Raw genomic sequence first — 15952 nt, forward strand, 5'->3', positions numbered from 1 at the left:
CTTGCTGGGATCCTATGACCCCAGCTGACTTCCTGCCCTTTGGGCAGGGGGCTGGACTTGATGATCTTCCGAGGTCCCTTCCAGCCCTGATGTCTATGAAATCTATGAAAACACTGGAACAGGTTACCCAGAGAGGGAGGTTCTTAAGACCTGGCTAGACAAAGCTTTGGTTGGGATTATCTTGTTGGGGCTTTGAACAGGGGGTTAGCCTAGCTGACCTCTGAGGTCCCTTCCAACCCTAACTTTCTATGATTGCATAATTCTATGATCTTGTGTAGACACAGCCTAGGATAGTTATTTACTTGCACCTGCAATGGTTATTTATGATCCACAGGGACAAAACATCTTGGGTATGATAGAATCAACATGGGCAAAAGCAAGAAAGGGAACATGGAACTTCGGTCAGGCTTGGGATGCTAAGTATAGTGGCTCTCTCTGGAAGATCATCTCTACCCACTCAAATCCCATTGCAACTGCAGAGTACCATTGGGTAGATCCTCAAAGGTACTGAGTGTTTTCATCTTCCTAGGAACAGAAGTTCTTGAACATCCAAGGAAGCTGCTGAGTTTCCCTGAGGATTGGTCCACAAACAAACTCAATTCCCACGACGAGAATTCAGCAAGACAATCAGATTCTTGGCCCACACTGACCTACTATTTTTATCTTAAATATATTATCCACCTCTCACAGCTGTATTTAGGCGTTCCTAAATATGGGCTACATGGGTACTTGAAGATAGTTAATGCTTTCCTAACTTGTTTTTCAGGGGTGCTGAGTATCACTGACTAACTTTAGAGTGTGATGTGTCCAGTACTTGCTAAATCAGGACCCTATTATTTTTTTAAAAAGGAAATAAAATGTGAGTGACTGAATACAGACCATCTCAATGAATGTAAAAGCTTGTTATTAATATGACTCAGCATTGGTTTGAATAAATAATATGGCAACAATCAGAAGTGAAAAATAACTTTTTATTCCAAACAATTGACAAGAAGTATTGATTTTTTTCAGAGTTTTTTTGCTTACTAAACTTGAATACACATAATGGAAAGAAAATGCTGAGTTAAAAGCCTTACTGAAGGTTAATGCATCAGTAGTTCTACTAGATTTACCGCAAGTTGTGATTCTATAATTGTTGAGCTGTTTTCCGTTACAGAGATGCTCATCCTTCAGCAAAGTTAAGTGTGGCCATAAACATGGATGATGTGATCAGCAAATAAATAGGAGAAAGAAAAGTGTTAAAGCATCCATTTCTAATATAAAATCTATGTTTAGACTTTACCCCTTGCATGTAACTAAGGGCCTTAGCCAATGCCCAATGAAATTAATGCAAGTCTATTGACTACTGTGAGCATGGCATAAGACAACAGAGTTATTAGCTTATATTGACTGGGATGCATTCATTTTGTAACAAAAATTGCCTTCATCTATCTATATTACTGTATCTTAGAAGCCTTTAATTCCCTTGTTGTAAGTGGTTTACAGTCTCAATTTTCACTATGACTTTTGGATTCTTCTCCTGTCATATGGTGTGAACTTGCATGTGCTTATGTAAAATTCAGCTGGGTTGCTTCATTTAGAAAGAAAGGCAAGCTGCAGTTAGATTCAACAGCAGAGAACAAGCAATGCCCTTTACCTTCCCAATGTCACTGTTAGGTTGCTAATCTGTCTACTGGTCTCTCTGAGTAACTATGTCACACATTATGCACTAAATTACAGATTTTTCCAGAAGGCACTGAATATGAAAAATGTCATCATGAACCTATATTTTTCACAACCAAAGGATGCTTATCTTTGCAATTGTGAAAGAGTACGGAAAAGAAAGGTAAAGTTGCAAAGGGGGTGCAATTAACAGTATCATTTTACTTAGGAGAAAAACCCGGAAAAGTCAAATTAGGCTCTTTCCTTCCTGATGAGTTTATGCTTTCCATATATTATATTTCTGGTTCTGTATGTCAACATCAATGTCTTTGGTAAAAGCAATGAAGCCAAACTTTGTAAGTGATTTTTAAACAGCAGCTCCATATTGACTGCTTTGTGTTGGTACTTTTTTTTTTTTTTTAAATAAACTATTACCTTAGTTTTAATCTTACTTTTACTTCATTGTTTGCATACATTTTGGGCAGTAAAAGTTTGTGCATCTTGGTTTACAGTAGGTTTCATAGATTTCTAAGGGTTACTTCCCTCCCTTTTTACAAAGGTTGTTCATATTTTAAAGAACTTTTGGAAGTCTGAGGGTCAGCTGTTCTAACCTGGACAGTTTAAAATTTATTTGACTTTGTGATTTACATGCTGGAGTTAAACATGCATGCACATGCACATGTTTACATAACAATCGCCATATACAACTACAGAATAAAAATTGGTCCCAGTACAGTTACAAAAAGGCCAGTTTGCTTAAAAGTGTTGTTTTCTGTGTTTCAGCTTTAAAAAAGAATGCCTGGTTTCGGAAGTCTGCACTGTTCAGTATGTATGGTCCATGTGTGATTACAGTAAATGTTAAGAGGTATGAGATGTTTAAAAACTTCCAGAAAATGCGTAACACAAGATGCCCATACAGTAGTCACCATTAAGATTTTTACAGCCTCAGTTTGCAAGTAATGATAATTTTGGCTGTCTTCTTTAAAGAAACGTGAATATCAGTTAAGGAAAGGAAAGGTAAAAAACTGTAAAGATATTAATAGTAACACAGTAGAAAGGTCAGCAAGTGGATCACATTTTCATACAAATGAGTTTGGTGTATTTATTGCAATGTGGTCATTTCACCTATCAGATATACAGATGATACAAACAAAGGAAGTCAAAGGTATTAAGAGCTTGATGCTATGTTTAATATGCACTGAAAACTACCACAGAAGAATATGGCTAATTTGGGGTTTAGCCAATGCAAGATTGCACCTTTAAGGCCACTACAAAAAACTTTGTTTCTTTTTTGGACTTATTCAAAGGGTACAGGTTTTCCACTGATTTTCTTTGGCTTTTAAACTAGTGCCCCTTACACCTACATGACTGCAATACGACACAAACAAAGAAGAAACACCCAGTCAAGTCCCACCCACCCTACAAACAGGTAAAAAAATCAAAATGCTGGCCAAAATGTGTAGAAGTTGCTTCATTATACATCTACGGCACAAAAGGATGTTTAAAACTGATAAGACTATAAGAACTGCAATGGCAACTAGAGATTTATACAACAGGTTTGACTTGAATTATTGCTTATCCTGCACCATAGAAAAATTAAAACTGAGTAGGCACTTGTTTCATTGTGTAGTAAGAGAGCACTCAACATGAATAAAGGCAGCAGCAATGTACCCCACACAAATGTTTTCTAATGTAGCAACTGTATTGCTCATTTACAGCCACAGCCCCTGATTCAGGACAGTAACAGAGCATGTGCTTAACTTGAAGCATATGCTTTACACCTATTGACTTCAATAGGATTTGACTATGTGCTTAAGTATTCTCCTGAACTGGGATGCTGTCCTAAACTGGGACTCTGAAACACAATATTGTGGTGAGCCTTTCTTGAAGTACTTCATACACCAATGTTAACCAATATGACTCTACTCTCCACCATAACTATCCTAACTTCCCCTTCCCCAATTCTTTAATACACAAATGGGCTTTACAATAAATAGAATAACCTAAGAGTATATAATAAATATGCTAGTAAATGGGAGGAAAATATATTGCAACATAAGGCCCGGTAGTGTTGCGCTATGAAAAATTACTTCTAAGTCTTTCAGGTGCTCTAAACACAGATTCCAATGTACAGCACATAATTACCACTATACAACAGAAAGGGATAAAAAAAGAAACAAGATAAACTTCCATTACATTGAAGGTCTGAAAACAGAAGAGTGGTAAATGCACAGAAGTGTTTACATGTTTTCCACTGTCTTTGCATAATTCCTCATCTGTTCTTCCAGTGCTCCAACTTTGCTTGGTTGTAAAGCACAATTTAAAATTAAAGACAACTTGTAAAGATAGAATTCCTTCTGATTCACAATTTACCAGAGTCCATGTCAATTAGCTACATTTTCTTTGGGGGTAAAACACATTCAGAAATTCTGCTGCCTCCGTTTCTTTGCATCCATTGCGTCAAGGATAGGTTGCCTCTTGGCTGTGTATCTTTGACGAAGCTCTTCAATTTCTCGTTCCATCATGGGGTCCAGAGCTTTTAGCCTCATTTGTAATTCTTCTAAACTTAGGTTCTTTAACTGTAAACCAAACCAACAAAAGAACATGAATAACCCCTATTTAATACAATTACCTCTAAGAACAACAAACATGCTAGTATCTTTTCATATAATTGTTTAATTTACCTTTCTAAAGTGTAAAAAAAAGGAAAAGCACTCTATATCATCACCTGGCCATCAGAGGTCTGGAAACATAGCGGCCGGGGGGTAAGCAGGGAGTGGTTGGCAGTGTTAAATGCTGCACTCCTGCTGCTAAATTTGCAGACTGGTGGGGAGACCTGTGGATCCAGTGGTGTGGACCTACATACTAGGTCAGGCAGCAGAGGCCAAATGCCTTGGGGTGATGCAGGGCCTAATCCCAGCAGACAGGGCCACAAAGGGTGTGGAAGCCTGATCTAGCCTGCAAACTGACCCTGCACCATCATCTGCCCCATGGGACCAAAAGGTTGGGCACCATTACTCTATATAAATAACATACCAGCATGGGAAAAAACCCAAGCCTGCTTACACATGCTATGAACCCTGGAAAAAGATCACAAATAGATATGTGGCTACTGTTATATTAGTTAGGCTCCAAAAAGTAAGCATGCCAATTTATTGGTTTAATTATATGGATATTATGGTATTCTGGGCTATTATGCTATGTAAGCAAATACAACTTGTTGATTTTTAGTCCCAACTACTAGGATCTATACATAATGCTATGACAGAACTTTGAAGGTATTTTCTGAAAAGTATTATAACGGTCTTAAATTATTCAGTGGATCACTGCCATACCTTCTTCAGCAAATTGCCAGACTGTATAAATACTCTATGAAACAACCTGAATTCATGGAAAGGAATTAGTAAGCAAGCTGTTTTCTTTCCAAAAAGCAAATTAACATTTTCACAAAATGTTAAGCAGTTCATTAATTGCTTAGAAGCTATATACAAATTAATAATAATGAGACTACAAAGAAATTGACTAATTTGGATGTTGGTTGCTATGAATAGTCAAAGCTGCGTTTTTGCCACCCAGCGGGCACTACAGGCACCACTTCCCCACCTGTGGTGTGGGAAGGAATCCATGGTTTCAAACCTGAAAACAAATGACAGTGAAGTTAATGTTTATTGCTTTATGTTTCCCCAGGTGGCAAGGTACTTATTAAGTCCTTTTCATGTTCCAACAGCACTTCACTGATTGTGAATATTATCACCAAAATTCATACGGCAGAAGGAATTACATAGATTATCCAAAGCCGCATCTTAATGAGGTTGTATCCATACTTTGTTGGTAAATATTCAGTCATATTAAACAAATATAACACCTAGCAATTGCCTCCATCAGGAAAAAATGAAAACATATTTTCTGAATCAACCTGCTAATGAGTCAATATTGAGTTCATGAATCCAGGGCAATTTTCCATCAACACAGTCTGATCCATTTTCCTTGGGGAATAAAATATTACTTTTGAGCTCTATTTCTATCAGCATCTGAAGCACGCAAATTAGTAACCCTGTTATTACTATACACTGTCCAAATCCCTATGTTACAAATAGTACTAACAAACTACATCATACATAGTAGTAAACTAAAAATTGAGTGTCAGAACTTTAATGAAATACAGAGAAACTGAGATCAGGAATTCATTAAAAACACTGACAGAAACCAGAGACACTTGACAAGAAAATAAGCAACTTTTTGTGCACAACTGTTTTCACATTAAAGTTTCTTGATATTCTTTTTCACAGACAGAGCAACTGGTTACGGCAAAGCCAGCTGCAAGCTCCATACCTACAGAAGGACAAAGCACCTTGTGTTAGTATAAAATTAGTACAGCTTGCCATTTCTTTAGAGGGCACCAGGTATAGGATACCTGTAGCCTTAGGAGACTTCCAAGAAGTTGACAAGGAAACAGTTATGAATATTAGGCCTCCGCAGGAAAACATGTTTCTGTTTAGATAGAAGCAGGCTCTGGGTGTAAATACAGTATACCCGAAAGTAGCAAACCCTTCCAACTGTAAGCCTATTTCATGTAAGGGTAAAGTTACAGTGATTTAGCTCACTTGTGAGGCTCTGAGAGCAGACTGATATAACAGTTACATCCTAACAGATGATATTATGATCCCAAGTAGCAACTCCTTTTGCCCTTTTAAGGCTGTTGAGCATAATGTTTGTTCACATCCTGTTTCATTCTTTCATCGGTTGTTAATGGCACTGGTATATTAAAAGCACATTTCAATACAGACATCTTTCAGGGTCAAGCCTGGGATGGACATTTTATCAGAGTGTAGTCACAGTACAGTGTGGAGAGCTTATCATCCAGACAGGCTTCCCAAACTCACTCCTATGAATGACAAGCAGGAAGTAGAGCAATGAGACCCACTGGTTTTCTTTATCTCACGACAGTTCCTGATGAGGTCTTCACAATCAACCCTGGACCTTCACAATCCCTCTAAATAATCATTATAAAGACACCAAAAAGATCTTGGATCCATGTATGTTTATGTATGGTTTGAAAATGTCCAACTAATTATTCTGTTTTTTAAAAGATTTTGTACACGTAGCCAGAGAGGAATGTGATGGGTACTTTTTATCTAAATTTCAATCAAGGAACAGAGCCAGTAAACAGACCTGAATGCACATTAAAGACCATAGACAGATGGGCTGGAAACTACAGATGTAAAGAAAGTGAATTTCCAGATCCAAAAAATGAGGAATGTCAGAATGATCTCAGTCATGTCACCCAAGGGATCCAAGCCATTGGAATACACATCTGCATTAATGGATACCGCTTTGGATATTAGAAAGAAAAAGTAAATAAACAAAAACAGGCCATTGACAAAGTGAAAAAGAGACAAAAGATTTTTTTTTTTTTAAGAACATCTTTTGTCTGATACCAGGTGCATGGAGACTGCCAAGGCCAAATATAAGATATTGTATTAGTGCAGGGGTTGGCAATGTTTTTGGACAATGTCCCGAAAACACCCGCAAACTCGGCTGGTAAGATGTTGGTGTGCCAGGGTGGACAGTGGGGGAGGAGCAGCAAGAGGCCTGATCATTGCTGTGGCAGTGCAGCCCCAGCCCCTCCCTGCCTTCTGCCCCAAGGTGCGTGTGCCAAACAAAATGCCTTCATGTGCCACATCCTGGCACCCGTGCCGGGGGTTGCCTACCCCTGTATTAGTGTTTACAGGACTCTACAAAGACACCACATAATTAAGCCATTACATCCAACAGTGGTAAACAGCATTCTCCCCCCTAATAAGCTTCCTTGGTTCATTCAAAAATCATTATGCATGCCTCTAGATCTCTCAGAAATGGCAGAATTGATATTTTCCAAATCTATTGGATAATTATAAAAATCTAGGATGGACATCTGAAAGAGCTATTCTGGCGCCACACTGCTCTGTTGTACAGGAGATCAACACTACCATTGTGGCAAAATTTCCAGCCCAAGAATAGATTTGTACAAGTGAAGATGCCCTTTCAGAGGATGAAATGTTATGGCTGTGCCAATTGAGTACCTGATTCCATGGAAATGTCAGGTTTGCCTCCCCATCAGCTTCACCTTAAGCCTGGGATGCTCATCTGCTTTTGTGAAACCTTGCCCCTAAGGATGGTCAGTGCAATGGAACATGGCTATTGGTACAATCCATCATCAACAGCAGACCACTTGAGGCAAAAATAGTTGGATCAGAAAGACCAGTACTAATTCCTTGGATAGTACTGAAACCGCCTGACAACACATTTCCATTCACATGGACACGTCAACAGCTCCCTGTGCAGGTGGTATTTAGCATGACCATCAATTAAACCCAAGGCCAAACATTAAAAAAAGTATGAGTGTTCTTTCGGCATCCTGTCTTTACCCATGGACAACTGTATGTGCCTGCTTCCAGCATCTCACACCCAGATAACTTCCGATTTGCAGTGATTGCTGACTTGAGTAACAAAACCAGGAATGTTGTATATACGGAAGTGCTGTAAAGCTCTTACAGTAAGGAAGCGTGATACAGTCAGGATTCTGTGTTACAGAAGTGTTGTGAAGCTGCTGAAGTGCAATAAAATGTGATCTCAAGCAAAAAATGGCTCATTGGATTTTCATGCAAGCAATGCTGCATGGGGCATCTAATAAAAGATTATGTGAGAAAATGTTATGTAATTCATTCCCTTTCCTAAAATAAATATGTAAAATGTAATTACTGCATTTACTCAAATCCAAGGTGATTTTTGAATTTAAGATGACCTCCCCAACAATTAGATTCTATACATGGAAAATTATAAATCTGTTAAAATATTCTATGTATACAACCTAATTATCAGTCATCTTAAATTCATCCTACCAACAACTGTGGCAGGGAAAGCAGCAGCAAGGGGAAGGAACCAGACTCCTGCCCCTTGCCCTCCTGCCCCTTGCCCCCCTTGGTGCCTGGCATCCCTGCTACTTGCCCCCATGACCCTCTTGTGCCATCCAACCCCTTGCTCACCCATAACTGTGCCTGCTCCCTTGCTGCCTATTTCCAGTGCCTGCCCCCTCACCTTGCTGCCCATCCCCCTTCAGTATCTGCCACCCTCCCAACCTCCTGTTCCTCACTGCTGCTTACCTACAGGGTAGCTCAGGCCCTGGCTCCAGGGGAGATAATGATGGTAACCCCATTCCACCCAGCCAAGCAAAACAAGTGGCAGCAACAGCTCCAGCTCAGCCAGGGCCAGACCCAAAGTATAAGGTAAGCTAGGGGGAGATATGGGAAGGGCCAACTGTGGGGTCTCCCTTATACTCCCCTTTCCCCACCATGGATCTCCCCCCTCCACCCATGGATTTCCCCTTCATGTCCCCAAACTCTACCTAGGGTCTTCCTCCACTGTCCCCTTCCCTCACCCGGATTTCACAATCTACACCTCACTCCTCTGCCCATAACCTCCTCTCCCACTGCATAACCATGGTGAGGCCAGGGCTGAATCTGGAGCTAAGCTACTGCCTCCCTCAACCAGTACTCAAACTAAGATGAGGCTTCCCTTCCCCTGCAACCCCCCATATTCTTTGGTGAAAAAAAAAAAAAATCTCATCTTGGGTTTGAGTAAATACAGTAATTTTGGAACTAACACATATTGCATCCATCACAATGGAGTATGCAGCGTGGCATGTTATTTTTAACAGATTATTGATGTCTCATGGAGGTTTTTTAAACAGTTTTTTTCCTTTCTAAATTGCTACAGACATTTCATGAAATTTTCCTTGACTTAAGTGACTGATTAGCAAAACCTGGAGTTGAAATGAGGAAGGCATAGTAAGGCACTCTCATCAAGATTACCATCATCATTAACAACATTTATGCAGAATTCGGCAGAAATCCTGTTTTCTGTTGAATTGAGCCCATTGTTACTAAGCTTTATTAACTGATAAAAACAAACTTCTTTGAGCAGCTAATCTGCAATCAAAAATACTCTTTGGGCACATCTAGAAGTTCATTTAAATGCAATTAATTTTAATGTGTATTAAGCGATTTTTGGCAAGTGTCTACATGTGAAGGGATTTGGCACTAAAGTTAGTGGTGGGTCATGTCTACATGTGCATTAATGTGCATTAACTAACTGAACCTAAATTTGATATTTGCAGGTATCAAATTTAGGTGCAATTAGCCTAAGTTAATGCACATTAAGGGTGCACACGGGTAGATGCATACCTATAATATGCATTAGCTTAGGCTAATGTTCATTGATACATCTCATGTAGACATGCCGTTTGTATATGAAATGGAAACCATTCTAATCTTGTTCAAGTATTGCAACTGAGTGGAAAAGCAACATTATTTGTGCAAGATACTAACTTTACCTAAATAGTGGACACTTTGAGAATAACTCTCCAAGTGACAGAATCAGATGCTCTTACTTTAGTTCTAACTGCAAGCAGTTCACAATTGAAACTGCCATAAATAATTTACCATACAGACTGCTGTTGAAAATTTCCTAAGGCTAGCAACCTCAGCAGGAAGGGAAAGAGTTTGTATGTATTCAGCCATGAAGACCATAGGAAATCCAAAAGTCTTAAATTACATTTTGATAGCTTTCTAAAGGCTTATAAACTATAGGAGCTCAGTAATTTGCTAAAAACAGTTGAATTTCTCCCATGACTGAGCGTTTTATTCTGTTTTTAGCCTGTAGGATACCAGACTTCCTGACTGTTGCATGCCTTGACCTGCATCAAAACAAGCCCAGAACAGTGACTTACTGGTGCAGCTTGAAAGACAATTAACTCCAATTAGCCCCAATTGTCCTGGGAAAAAGTGTTATCTGGTGTCTTCACGGATACTTAAAAGTGGGAGAATGGGCTTTTACATCTATAGGATCCCAGAATTAAATGCTTTGTCCCAGGAGAGATCCTTTTAGCTACAGGGTACAAGCCAACAAGTCCTACCTCAAGTACCTGTGGAGTTAGGGGTGGATCCATGAGAGGTGCACTGGTGCATTTGCACTCCATTTGATTCCTGGTTCTACCCAAAGTTTAAAACCAACTGCTTGGAAGTGGCAGCAACATTTCAAATCAGATAACACCAATAGTCACTTGACTTGATGGTTTATTATAATCTACCTGACCCCTTCTAAGCCCTTCTTTCCACAAGTTTTAACAACCCTCTCTTCTTTCTCAGGGTCTTCATTCTTTTATGTAGGAACTGCACCATCTGGCCAACAGCAGAGAGGCAATGTAAGCAGATGATAGCATAAGACATTGGTGGAGGAGCATGTACATAAACCATGAAAGTTGTCATTTGTATTGTTTGGTTCAAAGATGATGTGGCTTGTATTGATGAGGGTGCACAACTGGCATCTGATCTGTAGCATAGCCCGGTGAGAACAGAAGTTAGGTAATTTGTTGATGGAGAAATGCCATTTGAGGTTGGGGGAGGGGGGGGAGTTGCTGATAAGACGGGAGCTCTCTATCCCAAAATCTACCTTGAGGTAGTCATAATTCTCCACCCGAGGGGGTGGGGGGACGCGTGGGGGGGAGGGTCATTTATGGTGCATCTCAGGCAGGTCTGGCCAACCTGCAACCTGTATACCACAAGTGGCGCAGGCAGCCTGTATGTGTGGCATGGAGCATATCAGGGAGGGGGAAAGCAGTACAGTAGCATACAGGGCAAGAAGCAGAAAGCAGAGCACCAAATCAGGAAGGGGAATGGGATCAGAGTGGTACATAGGGAAGGTGCAGGACTAATTTTGGCACACCTGCCACAAAGGTTGGCTCCTACTGGTCTAAGATGTTCAAGCTGGGACATGTAATGACCAGAGGGATTCTCTTGTTCTTGTCACAGGATTGCTATTGTACCAGGTCTAAGTGGCTACAGTTTTAATCACATTAATATTAATATTATTATTAATAATTAATTATATTGTATTATATTGTATTAATTATATTATAATTAATTAACAATAATATTAACAGATCCTGGGAGAGTTCAACCCAGTTGATGGGATCAGAGCAAGTACAATTCTAATGTAAAGCTTAGAGCACAGTTACCACTGTGAAACTCTGCAATGGCTGTGTCACCACCACACTGTATTAGAATTCAACTAACCACTACATCTATCTCCAAGCCACCAGCTTTCATCCTAGGCATATCACTAGATCCATTGTGTAACGTCAAGCTCTATATTACTGCTGTATCTATTCTAATTTCAAAATCACTGGACAAAACATTATGAATTATATAACACGTGGGGTTCATTCACCTGCTCCTCTACTAACAGTGGAATGGATAAGCCAAAAAAGGACATTTGTCTGGAACAATTAAGTTTGTTTTTAAAGTCTTACTCCTTTTCAATGTCCAATTTATTCCAGCCCCTCTAACAGTAATGTGTGGACAAGGACATTAGGACAGCAAGTTAGCTTCCTGAAGTGTGAATAATGGCATTAACTTTATAGCCCTTTATTTGATTACAGTTAATAGGATATTATAGCTTAATCTTAGGGAAAGACAGTTCTAGCCATATTGTACATACTTCCCCCAACCATTACATGAGTGAGGAAAAGAGACCACAGTCTTGGGATCTGCAAACAAAAGAGGCCAATCAAATTACATTGCACTGTTGTGTCTGCCTTATTCTTGTATGTAGGGTAGGGCTGAGAGGGCTATAAGCAAAGAAAGGCAGCAGAGTAGATGGAATAAGGGTTAATTTATTATTGAAAAGGCTAATTAGTAAATGAGACTATGTTTTTAGACATTTCAATGATTTTCTAATGGGAAAAGAGCAAGAAAAACAGGAGCTATCTGTGTATCCATCTATTGCCAGGCAGAACCAGAACAGTTGATCGGGATCCAGGGAGAGTGGGCTGGTCTGGAATACTGCCAGCCTCAGTCTTCTCTGTATTAATGGACAAGAGAATTAAATAGATCTATCTGGAGTAGCAGACAGGGCTCTCTGAAAAAACCTGAGACAGAGAGAACCAGTGAGCAATCTGGAATCCTGCCCGACTAACCTGGTTTCAGTTTACGACCAGGTCACAAAATGCTTGGATGAAGGAATAGAGGTTGATGTTATTTACTTAGACTTTAAAAAGGCCTTTGACACAGTGTCACACCCAATTCTTATAAATAAACGAAAGTTACAATGTAGATTATTACACAGTCTGGTGGGTAGAAAATTGGCTTATGGGATGCATCCAGAGTGGTGGTGGAAGGGTCGGTTTCTACCTGGAGGAATGTGGGCAGTGGAGTCCCCCAAGGCTCTGTGCTGGGAATGGTACTATTCAATATCTTCATTAGTGACTTGGACAAGGGAGTAGAAAGCACCCTGTCCAAGTTTGCTGATGACACCAAACTATAGGGCAAGGTACACAAACTAGACAGCAGAGAGCGACTCCAGGCTGATCTGGACAGACTGGGGAACTGGGCCGAACAGAACAGGATACAGTTTAACAAAGATAAGTGTCATGTGTTGCACCTGGGGAGAAAAAATCATCAACACTCCTACAGCCTGGGAGATACCACTCTAAGTAGCACAACTGTGGAAAGGGATCTCAGAGTCACAGTCGACTCCGAAAAGAACATAAGTCACCAGTGTAATGAGGTAATAAATAAAGCTAACCTCACCCTTTCTTGCATACGTAGGTGCATCACAAACAGATCTAGGAAGGTGATACTTCCCCTCCATGCAGCATTGGTCAGGCCGCAGCTGGAGTACTGCGTCCAGTTTTGGGCACAACTTCAGGAGAGATGTGGATGGCCTGGAGAGGGTTCAGAGGAGGGCCATCCATCTGGTTAAAGGCCTACAGGAAAAACCCTACAAGGACCAACTGGGAGACCTGAACCTCTTCAGCCTCCACAAGAGGAGACTGAGAGGTGATCTCATGGCCACCTACAAACTCATTGGGAGTGGGGAGGGTCAGCAAGAAATAGGGGATACAACGCTTACCAGGACACCTGTCAGGGTAACTAGAAATAATGGCCACAAACTGGAAGACAGCAAATTCAGACTGGATATCAGGAAAAAATTCTTTACAGTGAGGGTTCCCAAAATATGGAATAAGCTTCCAAGGGAGGTGGTGCTGGCCTCTTCCTTGGAGGTATTTAAAAGGAGATTGGACAGACACCTGGCTGGGGTCACTCATGCTTGCCCAGGGCAGGGGATCAGACTTGAGGGTCAGAAGGGACCTATTAGATCATAACATCTATGAAACTATGAATATTTAGAATAATTGTATTGCTTAAAAATAAAGTTCAATTAGGGAAGGGTCAGACAGGAATGGAAAACACAAGATTTCAATTAAAGCCAGGAGTCTAGTGTCAATTGTTCCAATTTAGCATATAAAAGGATAGAACAAACCACTAGAGGTGTACTGATACATCGGTCCATATCACATCGACACCAATAAAAGGAAAACTGACATTATTGGCAATCGGCTTGTTTTGGCTGATGTGGCTGATAATGTTGCCAATAAATGCCTCATGCATGGGTTCAACCGCAGCATGAACACAGCCAGGAATGCAGCGTGGCAGTATGAAGAGCAGCATCCAGTTGGTAAGTTTGTTGGGGGGAAGGGGTGGGGGGAAGGAATAGGCATGGGGGGCAAATCGAGGTCCCCATCGTGGGGGGGGGTGGGGCTGAGGCAGGAGATGCCCAGCCAGGGTAGGGTGGTGTGCTGGACGGAGCTGTGGGTGGCTCGTCCGGAGGTGCGGGAAGTGGGGGGTGGCTCCTGCCACTGTGTACACCCCCAGGGGAGGAATTGGGGGCATGTGCCCCCACAGATCAGTCCACAGGGCTACGGCAGGCTGCCGCTGTGGGCTAGAGGTAGCACCAGGTTCTTTCTGGTGGGGTGGGGTGGGCTGGGGCTGCACTTGGGGTGGGCGGTGGTAGTGCTGGGAGGGGGACTATGGAGTGGGTTACAACCACCCCAACATTTGCAGTAGCCCCCCCAAATCCCTCTCCCAATGCTGCCACCGCCCACCCTGACCACTGCCCCTCCCCAAACCCCACCATTGGGAAATGCCCAGCACTGCCTCCAGCCCCAGCCTGCAATGGGCAGCCTGCCTTCTCTCTGTGCACAGATCCATGGGGCACATGCCCATGCCTCCCTTGGGGGTGGGGGAAAGCTCGCACATGGTAGCTGTTGCTGCCACCCACCACCCTGTGCTGCCGCCACTCCACATCCAGCTGCCAGTCCACTCCCCACAGCTAGCCGGCTGGCAGTTAGTAGAAATGCCAGTTACTAAAATGCCGATTAACACAGGTTTTACTATATGATTGGTTACTGTCCCACAGGTATTTACAAGGTCTTCCAAATGAAGATCCTCAGATGCTACAGTGAGTGACACTGTGGATCTTCATCTAAGGGTACACGAAGTCTGTGGTGAGGCAGAGTACTGGGCCCAGATATTTCAAGTCCCAGGCAAGTGCCCTAACCACTAGATTACCCTTCCTTTTCAGCTGATGCTAGCATGGAAATTGAACATTCTTTGGTTCCAGGTAAGGCCCCCAGCCACTACAGACTGGTTCAGTAAATATGTTCTGGTTAACTGGGCTGATGGTTATTTTAATATGAGCAACCTCATTATCAGGGTCTCTCAAGAGCTATGGCTAAGGTAAGTATCCAGTAGTTTGGATAATTACCCCAAACTTAAGGAGTTTGGCTGCAGGGCTTTACATAAGCTAGAGCTACCACAGAACCTTCACAGCCAACTACAAAAAAGTGAGTCACTAATCTCACCTGGAGATACGAGCACAGATGACAGTTGTTAGTTCTTAAGACAGATGAAACATTTCTGGGATGAAACATCTCACAACTGACATTATCTATATTTAAAGGAGCTGGAATGAGTACTGTATAAGCTCAGAAATATGCAGAAGCTTCTTTATTGAAGGTTGCATATCCTTAATACAGTGCGTGATCAACTCCTTGGAGTGTCCCCCTGCTAGTATCAACTTCATCTGTTTTTACCAGAATTAAATTGGAGCCAGCTGTTTTTCATCCAGGTGCTTAGTTCTTTCAGGTGTAGGGATAACAGAGTGACAGCAAGAAACATACCTGTTAAGGAGGAATTCTAATGTTAGATGTCACTGACATACTGGTGGCACTGAATTTGTAATATCTCAGAAACACCAAGTTATTTTATATATTTCATAGATTTTCATAGATTTCATAGACATTAGGGCTGGAAGGGACCTCAGGAGATCATCGAGTCCAGCCCCCTACCCAAAGGGCAGGAAGTCAGCTGGGGTCATAGGATCCAAGCAAGATAAGCATCCAATTTACTCTTGAAGGTGTTCAATGTAGGCG

The 15952-nt window shown here is 41.4% G+C and overlaps 1 protein-coding gene across 3 annotated transcripts in view; it reads right to left on the reverse strand.

Moving 5' to 3' along the window:
* Positions 1-1430: 1430 nt before the first annotated feature.
* The window catches only part of STK3 (serine/threonine kinase 3), a 288938-nt gene continuing 274416 nt past the window's right edge, over positions 1431-15952 (reverse strand). For 2 of the 3 annotated variants that reach the window (XM_019551132.1, XM_019551118.1), the window contains one exon: positions 1431-4220. In XM_019551132.1, coding sequence (XP_019406677.1) covers positions 4062-4220 — 159 coding nt within the window. In that variant the 3' untranslated portion in view covers positions 1431-4061. The other variant, XM_019551124.1, reaches the window with a different exon arrangement.

This window comes from Crocodylus porosus, unplaced genomic scaffold (assembly GCF_001723895.1).
Source record: "Crocodylus porosus isolate Cpor-Errol unplaced genomic scaffold, CroPor_comp1, whole genome shotgun sequence".
Lineage (NCBI taxonomy): Eukaryota > Metazoa > Chordata > Crocodylia > Crocodylidae > Crocodylus > Crocodylus porosus.